This window comes from Chlorocebus sabaeus, chromosome 12 (genome assembly GCF_047675955.1).
Source record: "Chlorocebus sabaeus isolate Y175 chromosome 12, mChlSab1.0.hap1, whole genome shotgun sequence".
Classification (NCBI taxonomy): Eukaryota; Metazoa; Chordata; class Mammalia; order Primates; family Cercopithecidae; genus Chlorocebus; species Chlorocebus sabaeus.
In genome coordinates, this window is record NC_132915.1 from 112,571,468 (window position 1) to 112,594,749 (window position 23,282).

Consider the following 23,282-nt stretch of genomic DNA (forward strand, 5'->3'; position numbering starts at 1 on the left):
TTTTCAAAAAATTTCAAAAAAAAATGGAGTCCATTTTTTCAAAAAATGAAAAAATGAAAAACTACAACAAAAGACATCATAATAAAATAGCTCAAAACCAGTAACAAAGAGAAAGTCTTTTTTTTTTTTTTTTTTTTTGAGACAGAGTCTCACTCTGTCACCCAGGCTGGAGTGCAGTGGCGTGATCTCAGCTCACTGCAAGCTCCGCCTCCTGGGTTCATGCCATTCTCCTGCCTCAGCCTCCCAAGTAGCTGGGACTACAGGCACCCACCACCATGCCTGGCTAATTTTTTTTGTATTTTTAGTAGAGGCAGGGTTTCACTGTGTTAGCCAGGATGATCTTGATCTCCTGACCTCACAATCCACCTGCCTCAGCCTCCCAAAGTGCTGGGATTACAGGCGTGAGCCACCGTGCCCAGCTGAGAAAGTCTTAAAAGCAACCAGAGAAACAAAGACACGGTGATGTACCGATGAACCAAGAAGAATGGCAATTGATTTCTTGTCACAAACAATGCAAGCAAGAAGACAATGGAGCAATGTCTTCGAAGTACTGAAAGGGAAAAACCACATCTAGAATTCTATGTCCAGGAAAGAGTACGTCAGAAACGGAGATGAGATGAAGGTGTCCTCAGACATCCAAAAGCTAAAGACACTAGCAGACACGCACCACCAGAAATACTAAGGGAAGTCCTTCCAGCAGAAGGAAAAGGATGCCGGTTAGAAATCTACATCTACCCGAAGCAATGGAGAGCACCAGAAATGGCAAAATGATGACTATGTGCAGATGGAAATATAAACACATACATCATTTAAAACTTTTAACAAGATAATTGGCTGTTTAAACAAAATTATAACAATGTATTGCAGAGTTTATAAAACATTTAAAATAAGCCTAGGTAACATGGCAAAACCCCATCTCTATAAAAAATACAAAAATGGCCGGGCACGGTGGCTCACGCCTGTAATTCCAGCACTTTGGGAGATCGAGGCAGGTGGATCACCTGAGGTCAGGAGTTCGAGACCAGCCTAGCCAACATAGTGAAATCCTGTCTCTACTAAAAATACAAAAATTAGCCAGGCATGGTGGAGTGTACCTGTAATCCCAGCTACTCAGGAGGCTGAGGCAGGAGAATTGCTTGAACCTGCGAGGTGGAGATTGCAGTGAGCTGAGATTGCACCATTGCACTCCAGCCTGGGCAACAAGAACAAAACTCCATCTCAAAAAAAAAAAAAAATTAGCGTGGGGTGATGGTGCATGCCTGAGGTCCCAGCGACTTGGGAGGCTGATGAAGGAGGATTGCTTGAGCCCAGAAGGCAGAGGTTGCAGTGAGCCGAGATCTCACCACTGCACTCCAGCATGGGTGACACAGTGAGACCCCCATCTCAAAAAACAAACAAAACATTTAAAATAAAATTCATGACAACAACAACCTAATGACCAGGAAAGAAAAACTGGCCTTGTACTATAAGTGAAGTGGTCGACTGTGTATACTATCATAAATCCTAAAGCAGCCACTAAAATTATAGAGTTACAGCTCCTGAGCCAACAATGGAGATAAAATGGAATCATAAAAAACATTGCTTAATCCAAAGGGAGGCAGATAGTAAGTGGAAGAAGAAAATAAAGGGACAGATAGAACAAAAGAAGAATAACCAGGTGAAAACCTAACCGCATCCGTCATCACGTTCAATGTGAATAGTGTAAGCACCCCAATTAAAAGGCAGAGATTGCCAGACTGATTTTTTTAAAGCAAGATCCAACTCTGTGCTGCCTGTAAGAAATACACTTGAAACACAAAGATGCAAATCAATGGAAAGTAAAAGGATGACAATGGAGATACCGCGAAACACCAGTTGAAGGAGAGCTGGAGTGGCTGTATTAATATCAGACAAAGTAGCCTTTGAAGTGAAGGATACTGCTGCGGGTAAGAGGATTATTGCATAATGACAGAGGTCAGTTCATCAAAAGCGCATAATAATCCTGAGTGTTTATGGGCCTGATGTCAGAGCTTCAGAATACATGAAGTGAAACCCGTTATAACTGCAAGGAGAACTCGGCAAATTGCAATGTGATATTTCAACACCCATCTCTTATTCATCGATAGGAATGTTAGGCAGAAAATCCACCAAGATGCAGTAGATTTGAAGAGCATGACCCACCAACTTGATCTAAGTGATACTGCAGAACGCTGCCCCCAGCAACAACAGAACAGACATTGTTTTCAAGGAGCACCCACTGATGTAGACCATATTCCAGCTAAAACCCGAGTCTGGACATTATGAGGTTCACATGAATGTGTTTTGTGAACACAATGAAGTTAAACTGGGAATACGCAGCAGGTGCCAAGCCTGGAGATGAGACGACTGTGGCCAGCTGGGAAGTCACCGCATCTGCCATGATCACACTGAGGGCTAAAATCACCTTGTGGTGGTCTCGCCGCGCCATCCCTACAACCTGCACGCAGACCCTTCCTTATTTGCTGACACACATCACACGGGAGGGGAGTCTGGACCAGCTTTCTGCGCAGCCCGCACTGGGGAGGCTGTGCAGAGATCTTTCCCACCAGGGAAAGTCACTCAAAGGAATGGAGGTGGGCGTATCAGCAGGCCTGGAACCAAGGAAGGGTTCCTGTTCCCGAAGACACCGAGACAGATTGTACCCAGGCTTCCAGGAGATGGCAGCCACCTGGAGGCCAGCCTGGGGGTCACGCCAGCTCAGAGGAGCTGAGACCCTCTGTCCCAGAGCAAGGCCAACAGCAGCCTGTGCTCAAGTCACCTGGCGGAAGCCCCGGACGACCGAGCTGCCATACTCACCCTCCCTGGGCTGTGGACCTCCCTTCCTGTCAGGCTGGTCCCCCAGCTCTAGGGAAGCTTTCCTGCTGAGATCCCGACACAGCTCCCCCGGGCTGGGTGGGTGGAGACAGTGTCCACCAGCTGTCTAACCCAGTTCCCCGGGCTCAAGGGATGCCAGAGGCTAGGGCTGCCCAAGGGTCAGTCACGTGAGTGCTGGAGTCAGACAGACCTGACGGCAGATTCCAGCTCCACTCTGCATGGCCTTGGGCAGCCACTGTGGCCCTCTGGGCCTCCCTGCTGTGTACCTGCCTCGGTTCCCCCCTCTTGGGTTCACACTGGCTGAGGGCTCTGCCTGCCTCCAGGCCTGGGTGGGGTTTTGAAGACACTGTCACCTGCAGAGGCTGGCTTGGCCACCACACTCTCTGGTCTGTCCTCGGGACCCTGGGAGGACGTGGCAGCATCTGTGTCCAGAGGCGGGTGTGACCTACAGATGAGGACACGCCCAGGAGACTTGGCACCAGCGCCCGCAGTGCCCGCCCCACTACCTGTGCCCAGAGACTCCCCAGTCTGCATTTCCACGTTGGGAGGGGGTGGCCAGCCCCAGCCCCCAGCCTCACCTGGGTGTGGCCGTCCCTGTGCTCTGAGAGGCTGTGGTCGGCTCTTGGTCCTTGCAAATCGGAGGCTGCTCCAGCTTCAACGCCTCCCCTGGCCCGGCCTGGGTCGAGTGTCTTTCCATCAGCTGCTGTGAGGAGTGGGAGGCGTGTTGCGGAGAACGCAGGAGGCGGCTCCACAACTGTGGGCATTGGGTCGGGACGGTCAGGCCAAGCCCGGTCCCAAGGAGGAGCCTGAAGCTGGGCAAGTCTCCAACCTCAGGGGCCTCTCTGTCCATCTTGCCAGCGGGGCTGACGGTCCCCTCCTGCCTCCCGGAGAGGCCACAGCAGGGAAGCAGGGGTGGCCGGTGTCCAGCCAGGGCTGGAGGGTGTGGGAGCTGGGGGGCCCGCTGCACGGAGATGGGTGGGAAGGAAACCCCAGCTCCGGTCCCGGCTGGGGGTGCTGGGAGGGCAGGCACAGGAGGGGAGCAAAGCTTGTGATGCCGGGAGCAGGGAGAGAACAGGCAGGGATGCGGGGCAGGGTGTCAGTGCTGCTGTGGGTCTGAGGCCGCCTGTATGTGTCCTCCCACACGTGCACACACACACACACACACGCGTGCATGCACACACTTCCATCACTCTCCTGGAGATGCGCCCCAACATGTACCGTGGATGTACTTCCCACCATCGGCCCCTGAACCGAACACAGAAGACAGGTCCACCTCCCAGAAGGTTTATCTCTTCCAGCCAGGTCATAGCTGTCAGCCGCCCGGTCAATGCCCTGCCAGGGTCACCGTTTCTAGGCCTGGGTGACATTGTCCCCTCATGGGGCAGGTGCTGAACCACCCCGGACAGCGAGAGCTGCCCATCGGAGGGGACGCTATTGGCGCAGGACGGCCGTGCAGAGGCGGCTCAGGAGACACTAAGCCCCTTCCCTTCTGGCCAGAGACCTGCCTGAGGTGTAAGCACCACACGCGCGTTGGGTCGTAGGCGCCCCATGGAGAGCCCAGGGCTCAGGGGCCTACCAAGCCTGGGACACGGACAGGTGGGAGGCTCCAGTGGCCATCTGTGACCCAGCTCTGGTTCCCGCTGAGGCACCCCCAGTGCCGGCGTCCCCAGGACACAAGTGGCCGAAACCTCCTGTTTCTGCACAGAGACTTTGCTTTAAAGGGAGCTCCAGCCTCTGGCTCGCTTCCTCTCAGCGAGGGGTGCCCACTGTTCCCGTGGAAGTCTCCGTAGTCCTTCCCAGTGTGACTGACCTTCCCACCCAACCTCCTGCAGAGACAGGGGCTCCCCCCGTGGCAAGCGGCCGCTACCTCCAGCTGCCTCCTGAAGAGCAGCCCATCCAGAGTCTGCTGCGTCTCCCAGGCCTCCAGCTCTGCCCGCCGCCGCAGGAGGGCCAGTGCCCGCTTCTGCTGGTCCAGCTGCAGGGAGAGCCCAAGCTCACGGTTCCTGCTGCCCCCAGCTAGGGAGGGTGGGCCCCTTCCTCGGGGGTGACCCCGAGGAATCCTATGTCTGGGCAGGGCCCCTCCCTCCAGCCCACCAACTTTCTCTCCCTGCCAGGGGCTTCCCCATCAGCCCGGGAAGGCCAGGTGCCCTCTGTCTGTTCCTGCCACCTGCATGGTCCCCTCCCTCTCACCCGGCTACCCTGTTTCTAAATTCTATAGTCTGTGCATTAGAGCTGCTTCCACTTGGCCTCTGGGAGACAGAGGCTGCCCCCAGCTCACCACCCAGCAGAAAGGGGACCCAGCTGTCATTGGCCTGGGGCAAACCTTCAGAGAATCCAGAAAGCTGGAGGTCTTCCGCTGGGTGTTGGGAAGGTGTCTCGCACACCGGTCCTCCTGCTGACCTGTGGAACAACGGAGGGGGGCAGTTGAGTGGCCCAGGCCATTCTCCAGGCCTCCCCTCGCTGCTGCCTCGGCGCACCATGGCACAGCGGGTTAACACAGCCTCTGCACCTGCAGGGAAACTGAGGCATGGAGGCCAGGAGTGCAGGCGGCCTGACTCCTGAGCCCAGCTGGCATCAACCCCATCAAGAGCAGCCCCTGCCCTGCACGTCGAGGAAGGGCTGGGAGGGCTGCAGCCCCACGGAAGGACACGGAGACCCGCTGCATCTCCTCGTCCCTGCTAAGGTTGGCTCTGCCTGACCCCGGCCAGGACCAACTCCAGGATGGATGGCAGGAGTCTGTGGGGAGGGCGGAGGCCCAGGCCCAGCATATGGGCTTCGCCCCCAGACAGACTGGGTCCGTCAAGCATTTGCCATGTGACCTTGAACAAATCACTTGTCAGTCAGACCCCAGTGGGGACACAGAGGTTCCTCCTTCCCTTGTGTGAGGGTCCAAGGAGATGGTTTGGTACAGGCTGGCTGTGCGCTCAGCAGGTAGAAGCTGCTGCTGACAGTGTGGACAGGGTGGGAGGGTGATGACAGGGTGGGTGTGAACGGGGTAGGTGGGTGCTGACAGAGTAGGTGGGTGCTGAGGGGGTAAGTGGGTATAGACAGGGTGGGTGGGTGCTCACAAGGGGGGTAGGTGCTGAGGGGGTGGGTGGGTGCTCACGGGGGGGGGGGGGGTGGGTGCTGATGTAAGCACCCGGCACAAGTCCTGGGCTTTCCTTGGAATTTATGGGATTGGTCCAGAGCATGGGCATGAAAACCTCAGCCTCCTCCTTGGGTAGTGAAGTCCCCAGTAGCAGCGGAGGGGTCTTCTCTTTCTCCGTGGTGGCCCCGAGTCCCAGCTCTGACTCTGCACACTGTTGGAGCTCCTGGCCCCACGGAGGCTGCCACCAGGAGGCGCTGCAGGCAATGGGGTCTGCAGATGGTGGGGCCTTGTGACGGCTCGCAATGAGTGCCCTGGTCACTGTCGCCTAGTGTACGGACGGAGCCAAGACCAGGATCCCCACTCCGACTGCCTCAAGACCGGCGGCTCCTCCAGTGGACTGCTCGCCTTCCCGGAACAGAGCAGCTCAGCCGTGAACCACACAGCTCAGCCGGTCCCTGGGCGTTTCCACAGCAACAGAGGACGCCCCAAAGCACTGAGACAGGGCGAGCAGCAGGGGCGCCGGCTACCTGGCGTGCACTGAGCATTCGCGGTCATCCCTGTGGCCCCATCTAACTGGTGATGATGGAAAGTGAAGACACTCTGACACTTCTTGGTTTTGGTTCAGGCATCTGTTCTAAGCTGAAATTCCTTTTTCGCCAAGGGGAGAAACCATCCTTTGCTTTTGTTTCGTGGCCCTGAGAGAGGCTGAAGCCAGCGAAGGGGCTCCAGACCCACCAAATGCCCCTCCGGCTACTGCGAGCCCCACAGTCCTGCAGCCCCCAAGATCTTCCAGCTGTGGCCTGAGGAGGGGGAGTCCTGGTCATCACCGGCCACATCAGCACCCGACAGTTCAGGGGACATGGCGGGACATGAGCTGTTTGTTCCTGAGCTCTGAGCTGTGACCTAGGAGAAAGCGAGCCGTCCCCGAGCTGGGCACTGCCGGAGTCACCCCAATGAGTGCCCTGACTCCTCTAGCAATGGGTGAGGAGCCCCAAAAAGTCTAGCTCCACGTGTCACCCCAAAGTCCCTGGTAGCTGTGAGGATGCAATGGGACAGTTTGACAGATCTTGGCACATGGCAGCTGCCGTCACTGCTGGTGGTGATGATGTTAACTAGCTACATCCTCGGTCATGTAGCTTGGGTCCTGGGGAGTCACAGCCTCAAACCAGAAAGAGGCTGACAGGACCCACGCCCTCGGTGGGGGCTGTGGAGTTTGAAAGCCAGGGCCCTGCTGTCCAACATGGCGGCTGGCAGCCACACCCGCCATTTACATGAACTTAAATTCACAAAAAATAAAACATAAAATGCCACATTTTCGTGGCTTGACAGCCACATGTGACTGGTGGCTACCATATTGGACAACTCAGAATCTGGAACATTTCCCTCATTGCAGAAGGTTTCAAGTGGACAGTGTGGTGTACGTGTTTAAGTCTAGAAAGTTCCACTGGACGGAGCTAGTCTACGTGTTTAAATCTAGAAGCTTCTATTGGATAGTTCTGGTCTAGGTGTTTAAATCTAGAAGGTTCCATTGGACAACTCAGGTCTGTTTAAGTCTAGAAGGTTCCATTGGACAGAGCTAGTCTACGTGTTTCAGTCTAGAAGGTACCATCGGACAGCTCTGGTCTAGGTGTTTAAGTCTAGAAGATTCCACTGCACAGCTCTGGTCTGGGTGTTTGTCTAGAAGGTTCCACTGGACAGCTCTGGTGTAGGTGTTTATGTCTAGAAGATTCTCCCGGACAGTGCTGCCTCCAGTCATAAAAGCTAGACCCAATAGACTCCTGTTGCCTGTCCCCCTGGGGCTACTGCACCTTCTGCCCATAGGATGGTGAATGAGGTATAGGGGTAAAAACTGCCCCTTCAGGCTGCCCTTTCCAAGGAGAAGGCAGAGCCTGACTCTGACCTCAACCCCCTTGGGAGATCCTGGCCAAGAGGCGGCTGTCCTGCGGCCATTGGAACTGTCCATGACTCACATCGGCTAGCCCCTGCCCATCCAGCCTTCAGGAAGTGAGAAGTCAGCAAATCCAGCAGTGGGAGAACAGAGCCCCATCCCAGCCCATCCCTGGGCACCCTGGGAAGCTCGCTGCACCTCCCTGGGCTGCACTTCCTGGGAAGAGGAAAGGTGGTGCTATGGTGTGAGCATTTGTCCCTCCTCATGTTGAACTACAAGGCAATTCAGCCATGAGGTGGCGATTCGGCCACGAGATGATTCAGCCATGAGGGTTCTGCCCTTGTGAATGGATGAATGCCATCATTGTGGGCGGAGGTTTGTTATAAAAGGGGGAATCCCACCCCCTCTCGCCCCCCTGCCTTCCTCTCTGTGTTCATGCAGCAAGAAGGCCCTCTCCAGACACCGGCATCTTGTTCTTGGACTTCCCAGCCTCCAGAACTGTGAGCCAATACATTTCTGGTCATTATAAATCATCCGGTCTCTGGGATTCTGTTACAACAGCATAAACAACTAAGGCCAGAGGCCTGCGGGGGCCTTCCTGGCTCTGAACTCCCCCAGCACATGAGCTGTCTGCCCCTTCCTGTTGAATTCTCCCCTTGGCCTCATGCCTCAGATCCCATCCTCTGTGTATCCTCCCTTGCTTGTCTTCTTACTGTCCACTTTTCCTGAAACACAGGCACTGTAAGGGCCAGGGCCGGCTCCCTCAGTGCCAGGCAGGCGGTGATGCTCAGAGGGTGTGTGTGGAAGGAAGGGGCAGGTGCATACCAGGGGTGCAGAGGCTCCCACGTCCTGGAGACTGGGAGAGTCTCCCAGGGGAGGGGCCGGAGTGGGAAAGACGCAGACCCTTCCTCCCTCAGAGGGCTCCAGGCATGAGCCCGACAGGCCCTCTCCTCCACACACACACACATGCATGCACACACACAAGCATGCACACACACATGCATGTGCACAAACACACAGGACCCTCTCTGCTGGTCCACAGAGAACAGCTTCCCTGAAGCTGCCAGGTGTGGCTCTGGGGCCCTGGGAGGATGCTGTCAGTTGGGGAGGACCCTATGAGCCCCCCACCAACCGGGAAGCAGCCTCCAGGAGGGCTCCAGCTCAAGGCTTTGAACCCAGCCCGTGGCGTCCACATCCCAGGACTGAAACGCTCCTCCCTGCCCCCGGCACTGGCCCTGGGGCAGGAACCTTCCTCAGAACTCCCGCTGCCAGCCGAGGAGGGTGCAGGTTCTATCTGGGGCTGCTCTGGGGGTGGTGTTCCAGGGGTAGCGGTTGAATGGGGGCCCCCATTCACTCGGAGTGCACCCTCTCACCATCTCTCCCCCCGCTAGACATGAACATGTTTTACTCCAATGCTCAAAACCTGTTCTTCTGAAGAAATCAACAGACAACAATGAAGCAGCAAATGGGGTCCCCCACCTTCTGAGTCCATACTCACTTCCCATGGCTGCATCAGCCCCTCCAGCTGCCCTGCCAAGCCCACCTGCCAGGAGGGTCCCACAGCGCAGCCCACGCCAGCACAAGGGCCTCAAGCCCAGGGCTTCAGCAACTGCTGGGTCCCTTGGGCACCAGGCAGTGGGCACTGCTTGTTGGAAACCGAGGATGAAAAGACTCAGTAGCAGAAGAAAAAGTCGAATCCAGGCTGATGGGACTGTAAGGAAGCGCCCTGGGAGGTGGGGTGAGCACAGCGGCATGGGGCATGGCTGTCATGAAATAAGCACGTGGGTCTCATCCACCCAGCCCCCATCACTGCAGGCGTGGCGAGCACAGAGCACGCAGAGGGTCCCGAAAGCCTCCAAAACCTTTAATAACGAGGCGTGGATGCTCTCCACGTGGAAAAGTATTTCTCTACCCCACAGGGCCAAGCTCGAGTGCTAGGCAATGGAAGGGGTTCTCGGCGGATGCCCCTGGCCACCCGACCAGTCAGCCCAGGGCCTGTCTGCAGGGTCGCCCTTACCACAGCTCTGGGGGGTCCAGGGCGCCACAGAGTCTGCCCCTCCAGTCGACGGCATCTCCTCCAGTCGCAGGGAGCCCCAGATAGGGTGCAGCATGGCTGGGCCCGCGTGTGAGCTGGAAGACACAGGCACACGCATGGCAGGGCCAGGCCCGTGGAGGAGACAGGAGGCAGGGAGATCTGGGGGACAGCCCTGATTTGAGCAGGAAGCTGGGCTCCCGTGGCCTGGAGCAGCTCTCAGACTCCCAACAGTGTGCCCAGGATGGGACCCGAGGGCCAAAAGCCTGGCAGGGGAAGAGCCTGACGCCTAGGAACCAGGAGGCAAGGGTGAGTGGGAGGCAGGGGTGAGCGGGAGGCAGGGGTGAGCGGGTGGGGCCTGAGCATGTGTCTCAGCATGGTGGTGTGGGCCGAGGCGAGGCTACCAGCCCACATCTGGTAAGCACCGGCGCCAAACCTGGCTGCTCTGGGCACTGTACTCGGACCCCAGGGAGAGCAGGGGTGTGCACAGTCAGCTTCCATGGCCACCATCGGTCCCCAGGGCCAAGGTCAGAGTCTCCCCAGCCAGCGTGGTCATCGGGACCACCTCTGCCATCTACTAAGGGCACTGCCCACCAGGCCCAGAGCAGAATGGGGTCACACATCAGCTGTGACCTTCACCCCTCTGCTCAAGGCTGGCACTGGAGACTTCAGGGCAACCTATCTGGGGAGCACCCAGGCTGTGACCATGGAGGCAGGCATGGCTGGACCCACACACCTGCCCCCACTCAGGCTGGCCAGCACGCAAGGCTGACAGAGCCAGGAGCCAGGTGTGGCTGCCGGCCTTTCCCCTGGAGGTGGCTGAGTGGTGAGGGAGAGCTGCCAGGCACGGGCAGGCAGCGCTACTGGGATGAGGGGTCTTTGGGGTGCACAGAGAGATGGGTTTGTGGGTGGGGCGTGTGTTGAGCCTGCATCGGGGCGTGTGCTGAGCCTGCAATCGGGGCATGTGCTGAGCCTGCATCGGGGCGTGTGCTGAGCCTGCATCTGGGGCGTGTGCTGAGCCTGCATCCGGGGTGTGTGCTGAGCCTGCATCCATGAGCACAGCTTGCCTCACTTCGCATTTCTCATCAGGGCCCCCATCTGTGCTTCCTGGTCCACAGTGACCCAGAATCCACTGGAGTGGCTGAAGATGCTGCCCATACCTGTGGCCCAGGGGTTGTCGGGCAGGGGGTAGACACGCCCTCCCTCAGCAGCCCGCAGGGCCCACAGGTGTTTGTCTCACACCCCAACTGAGAAATCAGTCTGAGGCCCGGAGCAGTGGCTCACACCTGTAATCCCAGCACTTTGGGAGTCTGAGGTGGGCGGATCACGAGGTCAGGAGTTCAAGACCAGTCTGGCCAATATGGTGAAACCCCGTCTCTACTAAAAATACAAAAATTAGTTGGGCATAGTGGCGGGTGCCTGTAATCCCAGTTGCTGGGGAGGCTGAGACAGGAGAATCGCTTGAACCTGGGAGGCAGAGGTTGCAGTGAGCTGAGATCAAGCCATTGCACTCCAGCCTGGGCAACAGAGCAAGACCTCATCTCAAAAAACAAAAACAAAAAACAAACAAAGAAATCAGTCTGAGAGGCAGCCGGGATCTGGGGCTCCCGAGAGGCTCGGTGTGGGAAACGCAGGAGGCGGCCGCAGGTGGATCCAGCAGAGGCTGCGTGCGCTGGCCCTGAAGCTCCCGCCCGTCGAGTGGTGAGTGGCAACAGCTGTTTCAGAAGACACAGGCTGGGCCCCTTTCCTGGCTGCTGGAGCAGGGGCGGAAGCCTTGGGAGGGCCCAGCGAGCCTCTGAGCCTCTCCCTAATCCCTGCTCTCCACAAACCCGGGTCCCTCCGGGCCACGGTTCATGAATATGATTCTGCCTCCTGCTGTGTCTCTGCCGCCTCAGCAGGGCTGTGGAGATGGAGGGCACAGCCCAGTGCCCATCCCTGGTGGGAACGTCTGGGTGCCATCGCCACAGGGAGCCTGGGCCGCGCCTCCGCCCGTCTGGCTGGACCCAGGCTAGGCCAGGAATGCGGAGACCTCAGCCTGGGTCTGGCCCTGGGGGCAGATCTAGCTGGTCCCTGGGGAGCCGGGGGCGCTGAAATTAACCTTTCCAAAAATTCTCACCACCCCCGTCCCCCACTGCTTCTCAAGGACTGGGCGGAAGTTGTCCGGGGCAACGCAGGGACAGAGGCGAGGTCTGGCCCGATGCTGCCCTCTTCTGGTCACAATGACTCAGTTCCACGGGCTGGACTGGGCCTGGGCAGCAGTTGGGGTGGGGAGTGAGATGGGGCACAACCCAAAGGCCCTGGCACAGGCACCAAGCCCACCATCCCCTGAGGTCAAGGAGTGAGGCTCCAGGAGAGGAAGCTAGTGGGGTTTCCTAGGAAGAATGGGCAGGGGAGACTTCGGGCCAGGAAATGTCCCAGCAGCGGGGAGGGGAGGGGCGGGGAAAGGAGGGAAGGTTGGGCTTGGGGAGGGGGCACCCCCTTCCCCCACATGTGGACTCTGAGCAACAGCTCCTCTGCTGTGGTGCCCACTGGCACCCTAGTGCTACACGTGGCGTCTGCCCTCACGCCCTCAGCCACCCAGAAGACAGCTTGGTGGAGTGGGTGGCATGACCCAGGCCCTGGTGTCCGGGGAGCCAACGTCTAGGTGTCCCTGGTGAACCTGGCCACATGTTAAGGAGGCACAGAGGCCTTCCCAAGAGATGACCGCTGACCTGGCCTCCTGCCTGCCCCGCCCATGGTGCTGAGTTTTTGAGCCTGGGTTCCGGGGCTGCCTGGGAAGCGGCTCAGGTCAGGCTGGGGTCCCTCACCCGGGTGCTTCGGTCAAGGACAGAGGGGTGAGAGTGGCCGTGAGTGGCCCAAGAAGGCCTGGCAGCATGTGGCATGCAGGGAGCCACGGCGACCAGGAGGGCACTGCTGGCCAGGAGGCCCGGGACAGGGATCCCGGCCCACCCTAGCAAGAGCGAGAGGCTGCTGGGCAGGTGGCGGGCTTGGAGGAAGATTTTTGGTGGGGGGCAGGTGTGGAGGGGAGTTTTTCAGGAGAGGAGATCCAAACGTGTTCACAAATCCCCAGGAGGGACTCGAGGCCACAGCTGCTACTGAGGCCGAGGTGCTCGGGAGGGAGCTGCCGCCGCGTGCACTGCAACCTCTGTCATGAGTGTCTAACTCAGTTTCCACCTGCACATGCCCCATGGACCGAACCTACTGGGCTCCACTTCCACGTGGGGCTCACTGGGGCTGCAGGCGCTGGGGTAGGACAGATGCTCCCCGGGGAGGAGGGAGTTGGGACGGAGAGGGACCTGGGGTCGCGGGGCAGGTGGGCTTACCTCCCCGCAGAGGGGCTGAGGGCCTGGAAGGGGGCCACACCTCTCTGCAGCCTTTTGTCCAGTTTCATATCCACGTGTCCCTCCTCTGGGAAACCTTGGAGAAGAGGACACCTGGCTTCACTCCCTGGTCAGCGGGAGCACAGGACGGGGGACCCAAGCCATCACAGCAGGAGAGCCTGAGCCACACCTGCAGGGGTGAGGGTGTGGGAGCTTCCCTGGCCCTCAGGCCCCTCTGCTAGAGCAAGGGCAGGGAGTCAGCAGGGAAGGAGCCACGGGAGAAACCTCGATCTTCCTCTGGCCAGAGGACAAGACCAGAGCAACAGTTGTTGCGGGTGCCACAGGCCACACAGGAGAGCTCACACACTCCACACGCCACGCGGGAGAGCCCACGTACACCATGCTGCTCAGACCCCCTGGACAACCCCTGGCTGTTGTCCTCCTAGCCCCCTTTCCAGGAAGGAAGCCAAGGCTCAGAGAGAAAATAGGGTCCCCATTCCTCCCAGCCCACAGGACCCCCTGGCCACCCGGCGGTCACCGTGGCCCAGGTGCCGGCCTACCTCGGGGCTTGCTCTCATGGGGGGACCTCGGGCTCACACTCTGCTGTTGCTCCCAGCTGGGGCCCCACGGCAGTGTCTCGTCGTCCAGGAAGTAGGTGGCAGGGAGAAGGGGCTGGGGCTGCACGCTCGCCCATTCCCCAGGTGCCCCTCTGCCCCCGTTGGGCCCCAAGGCTCCAGGGCAGGCTGGGGCGGTGAGCGTGGGGGCGGCAGGCAGGGTGTGAGGACGTAAGCGCAGCAGGTTGGCAGCTAGGTCCCCGACAGTGTCCGGTGCCTCGGCATCCTGCAGCTTGGCAGTGAGGCTGTCGACCCGTTGCTTGAGGACTTTGGCCGTGGTCTCTAGTGCCTGCAGCCGCGCCTGCTTATGTTGGAGGTGCAGGGGGCTAGAAGTGCCCAGGTGCTCGGCCTCCTTTGGGTCCAGGTAGATGCACAGCCCGCGGGGTAGGTAGTGGGTGGTCAGGTCCTGGGGCTCCAGGGATCCCCGAGAGGGTGAGGCTGACAGCAGCACGGGGGCATCCCGTTCATCTTGGGGGCCCCCCATCCCTGGGGTCTCTAGGGTCTCAGCACGGTTCCAGGCTCTGTTCAAACACAGGCAGAAGCTGCAGGGAGAGAGACATGGGCAGATCAGCTCGGGCTCGGTCGCCCCAGCAGGGCATGGAAAGCAGGCATGTTTTGTGGGGGTGAGCATCACAGCAGCGTCTGTGACCGACCAAGTGTCTGTCCGCAGGGACCAGGGAAGTGGTGACGGTATCCACACAACAGACCACACAGCTGCCGCAAGGAACAGGGCCAGGCGTGAGCGAGGGGACAGAGGAATTGGATGCCGGGCACTGCCTGTGGGGTGTAAAACGGTGCTGCCGCAGCGAGAGGCAGTTGGGTCGAACATAGAACGACCACGGGTCTGGCAAGTCTGCCTCTGGGCATGCACCCAGAAGAGCTGAAGTCAGAGTCTCAAAGACGTCACCCCTGTTCACAGCAGCCTTATTCACAACAGCCAAAAGGTGGAAGCCACTCAGTGTCCATCGAGGGACGAACAGAGAAGCAAAATGAGGCCCACCGACACGGTGGAATAGTATTCAGCCTTGAAAAGGAGGGACGTTCCGACGCAGGCTACAACATCACCTTTGGTAGAATAAGTCAGGCACAAAACGAAACTGGCCCGATGGTTCCCTGGAACTCACCTTCATGGTTTCTTCTGAATGAACATAGAAATGAGCCCGGCCAGTCTTAACACATGAGAAAGTTTCATTTGTCTTACCTGAGTTCCTTTCTCAGGAAACCGACCACCAGCCCTCCCAGACAGAATCAAGGAGTTGAAACGCACCAGGTCACCGCATCCAGACAATGAGATGCCAGACTCCTTGTGCATCACGCTTGCTTCTTTACCCTTCCCTAGTTCCCGTTTCCTGCACAGAGCTGCACTCCTTCCCTGATATGCAGGACCTCAGCTTTAGTCAGTCAGGCAGGGAGTTGGATTTGAGACGGAGCCCCCATCTCTTCGGCAGCGGCACCCAATTAAAGACTCTTCCCTGGCAATACTCATTGTCTCCGCGATTGGCCTTCTGTGTGGCCAGTGGCAGGACTGAGACCAAACCCCTGCTGTTTCAGTAACAAAAAGGACAAACAGCGCGTTCCCGCTCACATGAGGGCCCTGGGACAGGCAGATCCGTAGAGACAGGAAGTAGAATGGTGGTTGCCGAGGGCTGGGGAGGAGATGGAAAGTTAGTGTTTTATGGTGACAGAGTGTCAGTTTGGGAAGACGAAGAGTTCTGGAGAAAATAGAGATGGGGTCTCACTATGTTGTCCAGGCTGGTCTCAAACTCCTGGCCTCAAGCAATCCTCCCACCTCAGCCTCCTAAAGTGCTGGGATCATAGGCGTGAGCCACCACGCCCGGCTACAATTTTTTAGGTGGGGAAAAAAACAGACAAGGACGCGATGAAGTGAGATGAGGCCCTGCAGCTGCCCAAGACGACGAGGACCAAGCTCGGCAGCATCCCGTTGAGCAAACGGAGCCCGACGGTGGCCAGTGGGGGAGGGGCTGCCCTTAGGGAGGGGGTGGCACGGCAGGGCCAGCATGGGATGCTTACTCAGTGGCTCACTCAGGACCTGTGTCCTTGTCTCTCTGGACATTGACAGACACAGCCCCTGGGCTGCCCTGTGACCCAGACTCCAGGGAAGTAATCCCCAAATAAGCACCTTCAGGACAAAATGGAGCCAAAAGGAGCCAGAGGGAGGGGTCGGGTCCTGCAGAGAGGGGTGGGAGCTGAGCTCCGGGGCCAACTGGAAGCCCCCAACACCGGCTGCCAAAGACATGCCAGGGGCCTGAGGGAGTCCAGGGTGGGACGCTCCTGGTGGGTGGGAGCCCCTTCCCCGGCCTCGGAGCCAGCATCCCCTGCCCGCCGGAACCAAGGGCATGCAGGAGGCCTGGCTGAGAGTTCCTCACAGGTGCCTAGCGTGAAGCCAGGCCAGAGAGTGTGTGCCACTGGCCTGAAGCTGGGACCTTCCACAGCCCTCCCTGGGCAAGAGCCAGGCTGGAAACTAGTGAGACCCAGGCTCAACTCCCCCAAGCAAAGCTGGGGGAGGTCTTCAGACCCCACGTATGTGACTCACGATGCCCTCGGGGGAGGGCCCTCCAGAAATTAAAATACACGGTAGTCAAAGCAAAACAGAAACACAGAAAATAACCGAAAAGTAAGCGCTGCGAGGAAGAGGAGAGATGGGGACCCTCGCGCCGGCAGGGGGATGGGAACCAGGGCGGCTGCTGTGGGGAACGGGGTGCAAGTGCCCGAGAAAGCTGCACACAGAGGTGCACGTGCCCATGCAGTTCACTCCCAGGCGTGTACCCAAGAGAAACAGCGCAAGGGCCGAAGCAGCCCGTGCAGCCCACTCACGGCCGCCGCAGGTGGGGCCCAGGCATCCGTCAGCCACAAGGCTGTGAAGGTCACCTGCCCACAGCCGGCATTATTCAGCCACAGACTCAGTGAAGTTCTGATTCAAGCTGCAACACTGATGAGCCTGGAAAACGTTATCCTTGGTGTGAGAGGCCAGACCCGTACCCCGTGATGCCATTTAGATAAAATGTCAAGAATAAGCAAATCCAGGCCAGGCGCGGTGGCTCACGCCTGTAATCCCAGCACTTTGGGAGGCCGAGGCAGGTGGATCACCTGAGGTTGCGAGTTCTAGACCAGCCTGGTCAATGTGGTGAAACCCCATCTCTACTGAAAATACAAAAAATTAGCCAGGCGTGGTGGTGGGCGCCTGTAGTCCCAGCTACTTGGGAGGCTGAGGCAGGAGAATCGCTTGAACCTGGGAGGTGGAGGTTGCAGTGAGCCGAGATCCGGCCACTGCACTCCAGCCTGGGCGACAGAGCGAGACTCCATCTCAAAAAAAAAAAAAAAAAAAAAAAAGACTAGGCAAATCCTTCGAGGCAGAAAGCAGACCCATAGCTCCCCCCAGGGCTGGGGGAGGGGCTGCCTCCTGAGGGTGGGACTCACGGGGAGTTGGAAAGTTCTGGAACTCAGTGGAAGTGCTGGTTGCACAGCACACGGTGAAGGTGCTTGATGCCACAGAATGTGCCCTTTAACGTGGTGGATTTAAGTTTGATGCGACTCTTGCCTCCATGAGAACAAGCACAGTGGTGACCGCCTGCTCGATGCAGCCAGGCGGCACTGTGGGCGGGCGGGACAGAGCCTGCCCCACCTGAGGAGCCTCTCAGTCATGAGGCGATATCACGAGGTCCCCAGAACGCACCCAGAACTGTCCTCGGCCCCAGCCCACCCACAGCCCCACCCAGCACGTGCAGCCCCTGCACTTTCACACCCACCTGCCTGGGGCTTCCTGGCCCCCCAGCACCACGCCAGAGGTCACTTTGCTCCACTCCAGCACCGGGGACTCCAGGCTCCCGGAGGCTTCCAGGCCCTAAAGCAGAGGGCAATGCCATCAGAGGCCCCCGGCCTGGGAAGCCCACACGCCCAGTTCTCTCAGCCTCAGAGCGAGGCCCTGACCTCCCCCGGGGGTCTCAGGCTGCTTTCCCAGAGCCGTGCAGGAATCGGGGGTCCCACTTCAGGGGCTGTGAGAGCCAAGGGAGTCTCTCCGGAGCCCCATTGTACCCAGGGGCAAAGGCGCCCAAGTCTGACCCTGCACCTCACCAGGGCCTCCCCCAGGGAGGCATCCACAGAACCTCTGGCTTTCTGTGGGCAGTGGCAGCGACACCGCGCAGTCCCCAGCCCCCAGCTGCAGCCCTCACCCGGTCACTCCCTGGAGGGCACCAGGGGGCTGGAGGCAGCACCTGAGCGCCTAAGCCTTGGGTCCATGGCTGAGTCCCCCCAACCCACCCCCGGCACGTACTGCGGACTGCGCAGAACTGGGGACAAAGGTCACGATGCCGGGGGTGGTCCGGGAGACCACGGGGACCGCCCTGCCAAGGATGGCCTCCCTCTGCTGCCGGTAGACCTCCTGCAGCCTCTGGCTCCTCAGCTCCTGTGTGCGCAGGGCGGAGGCCTTCTCCTCCAGGGCCTGCCGCCGCCGGGCCTTCGCCTTCTGGCGCATGAACTCCCGCAAGGACTCGGAGCTGTGTGAGGGTCCCAGGAGACCCCGGGGCCTGGGGCAGGGCCGTAGCACGTCCTTCTCCTTCCCAGGTGGGTTCTGAGGGAAGCTCCCAGTGGGCCTTGGCAGGGCATGCTTGGCACCCGAGGCAGGGGAGCCGATGCCTCTGCCCTTGCCCTGGGGGCCGGCCCTCTGCACGCTGTAGCTGCTCCAGGGCCGCTGTGCTGGAGGACTGGGCCTTTCCAGAGGATTCCACAGTCTGGGGCCAAGGGCCTCCCAGTCTTCACAGGCAGTCCAGGCCCTCTGTGGACAGGGCTGTGTGGCTGCGGCACTCCAGGGCTGCTGGGTTCGGAAGGGGTTCCGCTTTTCAGGGGGGCTCCCAGGCCTCTGGGAGGAGGGACCCTGTCTTTGGGCCCCCGAGGCCCTCTGCGAACTGCAGGCCTGCCCAGCCAACGCACTCCAGGGCCGCCGGGAGAAGTGGCCCAACCTCTCATGGGGACTCTCCGGCCTCTGGAAGGAGCGGTCCTGTCCTTGGGTCTCCCAGGCCCTCTGCGGACAGGACTCCCGTCCGATGGAGGAGCTCCAGGGCTCCCAGCTGTGGAAACTCCTAGCCCTCTCTGAAAAGGAATGCTTCCCCTCTGTCATGACCCAGGGACTCTTAGAGAAGGATATCTGGGCACTGGGGTCCCTGCAGGGGCCCTTCCTTGCCACGTCCTGCAGCCTCCGCTTTGATGGCCTCAGCTCTTGCCCTCCCTTGCGGGTCTGGGCCAGTTCTAGACCAGCCTGGATTTGCTGGCGCAGGTCTCGTAGGATGGCCATGGCCGTCTGGATGGTCGCCGGCTGGTCGAAGGAAGCCAGGCTGGGTGTGTTCCCGGACACCTGCTGGTCACTGTGGGCGGAGGTGGCACCGGGACACTGGGCACAAACCGGCGAGCACTCGGCAGCTGTGACTTTCTCGCTGTCTGCTGCAAAGACAGGGGCATCAGGGGTGAGGAGAGGAGCGGAGGGGAGAGCAAAGCCAGCTCCTCCACCCAGGCTGGAGGCAAAGAGCGTGGGGGCGGCTAGGAGGCCCTTGGGCCCCTGCTGGGCAGAAGCCCTCTGAGGGTGGGCACCACGCCTGTGTGATGAGCCACTGCTCTGCACACGGTAGCCAAGCACATGTGGAGGGTGCCAGTGTCTGGGGAGCCCCTGCCAGCTCCCATCCTGCCTTCCTGCCAGGAGAGCACCTCGGCAGCGTGCCTGCCTAGGAACTGCCGATGGAGCCTCCCAGGGACAGAAACCCTTTTGTTAGGCTTTGAAAACACTTATTGCCCAAAGTCCCCAGTTGAATGGGTGGCAGGTTTGGAGGGTGTTTGCAGGCTTCTGTGAGAGGCGCCCACACCTCCTCCTTCCAGGCAGCCAGGAGCCTGGGCGTCTCCTCCTCCGTGCCCGCCCCCAGATGCCACCGCGGAGCAGGACAGAGCTCACGGCAGAGGCACAGGTACCTAAGTCCACGGTGAGAGCTGGGTCTCTCGAGGGATCCTTGCTATGGAGCCTGCAGAGGACGGGAGGGGGCCCAAGCAGCGACCTCACCAGAGCTTGTCCCTTTCTCCAGGCATAAACACCAACCAGCTCCGAATCTTAAACAGAGAAAATACACACACAGCCGGGCGCCCCATGTCCCTCTGGGCACTGGCCCGGACGGGGAGGTTGGTGGCTCTGCACAGCCCCAGGAGGCCACTTCAACACTCCCAGAGGGCATGGGGGGCACATCCCTCACATCCAGGCCCCTGTTGGGCACAGCGGGACCCTCAGCCTGCATGGGGCAAGGCTGAGTCTCAGGGCGGCCACGGGCAGGGGGCTTCCCTGACCCTCAGAGTCTTCAGGAAAGCGTGGACAAAGGGACCTGCCCCACAGCTCTGCCAGTGAAGCTCTCAGCACACGCCGGACACACAGCCCGTGCCAAAGAAACACTGAGCAGCAGCAGGAGTGACAATCGCGAGCCGGCGGCCCCACCCTCGGCTCCCCGCTACACATCAGGCTCCACACGGACACGGGAGGTCCTGCCACCGCCGGCCACGTGCACTGAGCCACAGGAGATTAACCTGTGTTTAAGCCAGCAGAGTCAGTGGTCACATGGGTTGGCAGCGGCGAAGGCTCCCAGACTGGGAGTCCCAAGCATCGCGGCAACAAACGGCCCCACGTTCCAAGTACAAACGAGCCTTTGCTCACAAACGGTGTCACACGGTGAGCGGCATTCGTCAGGGTGGTACTTCACAGCCCAGCTCACGGCCACTGATGCCAACATCAGCGCTGCCAGCCCCATGGGCCCAGCCGCGAGGGCCCTGGCAAAGGCCGGAAGCAGGGCCAGCCCTGGGCTCACACGCTCGCACACTCACACACACTCATGCTCAGACGCTCCCACACATGTGCCCCCCACACGCACTCACACACATGCTCACAACTCCCTCACGGGCTCACAGGCTCACACACGCACTCCGGTGCTGACAGGCACGCGCACACTCACAGTCACAGCCCGCACACGTGCTGTCACACACGCTCATTCACATGGTCACACATTCACACAGGCACACACTTGCACACTGACACGTGCTCACACATGGTCTCATCCTCTCACACACTTTCACACAGACACGCATGCTCTCACAGTCACACACACTACCACACACGCATGCTCTCACAGTCAGACACACTATCACACACTCATGCTCTCACAGTCACACACACTATCACACACTCATGCTCTCACAGTCAGACACACTATCACACACTCATGTTCTCACAGTCACACACACTACCACACACTCATGCTCTCACACACACACTATCACACACTCATGCTCTCACACACATTCACACACACATGTTCTCACACTCACACACTGCCACACACTCATGCTCTCACACACTTTCACACAGACACACATGCTCTCACACTCACACACACTACCACAGACTCATGCTCTCACACACATTCACACACACATGCTCTCACACTCACACACACTACCACACACTCATGCTCTCACACACATCACACAGACACGCATGCTCTCACACACCACACATGCTCTCACACACATCACACACACATGCTCTCACACACCACACATGCTCTCACACTTTCACACTCAGTCACATATGCTCTCTGACTCACGCTCACACACAACCACACACAGTCTCACATGCTCATATACACGTCTTCCCGTGCTCTCGCTCACACATTCACTCTCACACACACTGCTTACTCCACCTGGCTCTGCAGGGCCAACACCACACGTACTATGAGTCCCTGGCTCCTACACCCCTTCCTTAGGCCCAGCCCAGGGCGGTTCCACCCCACGGCCTGGGGTTAAGACCACCGTGGAGTCTCAGCCAGGGCTCGCCCTGGCCCCCACGAACGGGGACTTTCTGCCAAATGAGGGTGCCTTGGGCAGGGACCATCCAGAAAGCTAAGCACCCAGGGGCAGGCTCCTGGACTGAATCAGGGACTTCCCTAGCACCCCCAGACATGGCACCTTCCTCACACTGCCCTGACCCCTGGCCATCAGCCACAGGCCTGAAGCTACCTCTCCAGGAAGGGGAATGGGCTACGCAGTCACGCCCACCAGGCCATGCCCTCCCAAAGCCACATCCCCAAGGACAGGTTTCCCACAGCCACACCCTCGGCAGGACAGGACCCCAAGCCATGCCCCACGCCCACTTTAGGACAGGACCCCTTAAGGCCATACCCTGTCTAGGACAGGACCCCAAGATAGAGGAAGGTTTAGGGTGTGGTCTCAGGAGTCCCAGACCTGGGTTTAAGTCTGGCTCTGCCACTCATCAGCCATGGGCCTCAGGCAGGTGATTCACTTATCCATGCCTCAGTTTCCCTATCTGTAAAATGGGGTGTGTATCTCACAGCACCTCCCATAGGGCCACAAGAATGAAAGGGTAGTCACGATCATTGCAGGAGTTAGGCCCGGAAGCGGGTCAGGATTCCGCTGGCTCAGGGTGGTGTCAAAGGCCGGAGCTGAGGTCAGCGTGACCCAATTGGCCACAGCTGGGTTTCGGGGGGGACCCAGCATGGAGGGGAGCCCCAGTGGGGTTTCGCCATCCTAGTCCCTACAGCTGCTTTCCCTCACTGGAGTGCTGGGCTGGGGCCTGCCTGGGGAGGGGCTGCCTGCCTGCTCGCCCGGCCCCTCCATCGCTGGCCACTCACTTCCCTATCAGCCCGCCAGAGGGTCCCGCTCGATAAATGGGTCCTGATGGGCACATTTTTTCTTCCGCTAAGCAGTTTAATGGCAATTAATTTTTTTACGAGAGGATTTTTAATCTGCGGAAATGGATGAAGTCCCCAAGTGCCCTGTCAAAGTTCCGGGGCCGACCGAATCTATGATAAAAAATGCAAAGTGAGGTGATATAATCTGAAATTAAATATCGGGCTTCATTTTCCTTTGGCCCGGATGGATGAATATTTTATAACTATTGTGATTTAATTTTTTGTTAACTACAGCAAATTTCTAATTCATCCAATTCCCAAGTCCTGTGGCTCTGACCTCTGAACTGAAACTCATCTCTCCTTAGCCCAGCTGTGACTTCGTCACTGACAGAAACTAATGGTCAACACTGTCAGGGTGACATGGTGCTTACGATGATGAATGCGGCCGGTGGCATGCCCTCTGACCCGGTGTCAGGCAGAAAGCAGGTCATTTTTCAACTGAGCCATTAAAATAAAACAAACCAAAGATCTGGGGGAACGAGGGGGTGATCATGCAGAAAATTGTTATATTGTACGCATGTTTCCACAGCCTTCCGGAACCTTCTTGGTGCTAGGGTCCCTCGATGGCCTTCCCCTCCTGCTCGGCCTCTGGCCCCGCTGAATGCACATTGGCAGCCCTGCGGCCCCGCCGAGCTCCCACCTAACCCGCGCGTCCTCTCTGGGTGTGGGCACAGAGGCGTTTACGCTCGCCTGGAAGCTGCCGCTTTGCCTAAGAGCAGAGGGGCCGGTGACTGATGACATGGGACAGACGCTCAGGC

The 23,282-nt window shown here is 58.9% G+C and overlaps 1 protein-coding gene across 1 annotated transcript in view; it reads right to left on the bottom strand.

Annotated features, from left to right (window-relative positions):
* CCDC187 (coiled-coil domain containing 187) overlaps positions 1-23,282 on the bottom strand; it is a 55,265-nt gene that overhangs the window by 17,401 nt on the left and 14,582 nt on the right. The window contains 10 exon segments of the mRNA XM_073022096.1: positions 3,186-3,277; positions 3,411-3,535; positions 4,700-4,807; positions 5,156-5,232; positions 9,826-9,938; positions 13,164-13,257; positions 13,721-14,316; positions 17,542-17,636; positions 18,066-19,228; positions 19,748-19,882. Of these exon segments, the coding sequence (XP_072878197.1) occupies positions 3,186-3,277; positions 3,411-3,535; positions 4,700-4,807; positions 5,156-5,232; positions 9,826-9,938; positions 13,164-13,257; positions 13,721-14,316; positions 17,542-17,636; positions 18,066-19,228; positions 19,748-19,882 (2,598 nt within the window).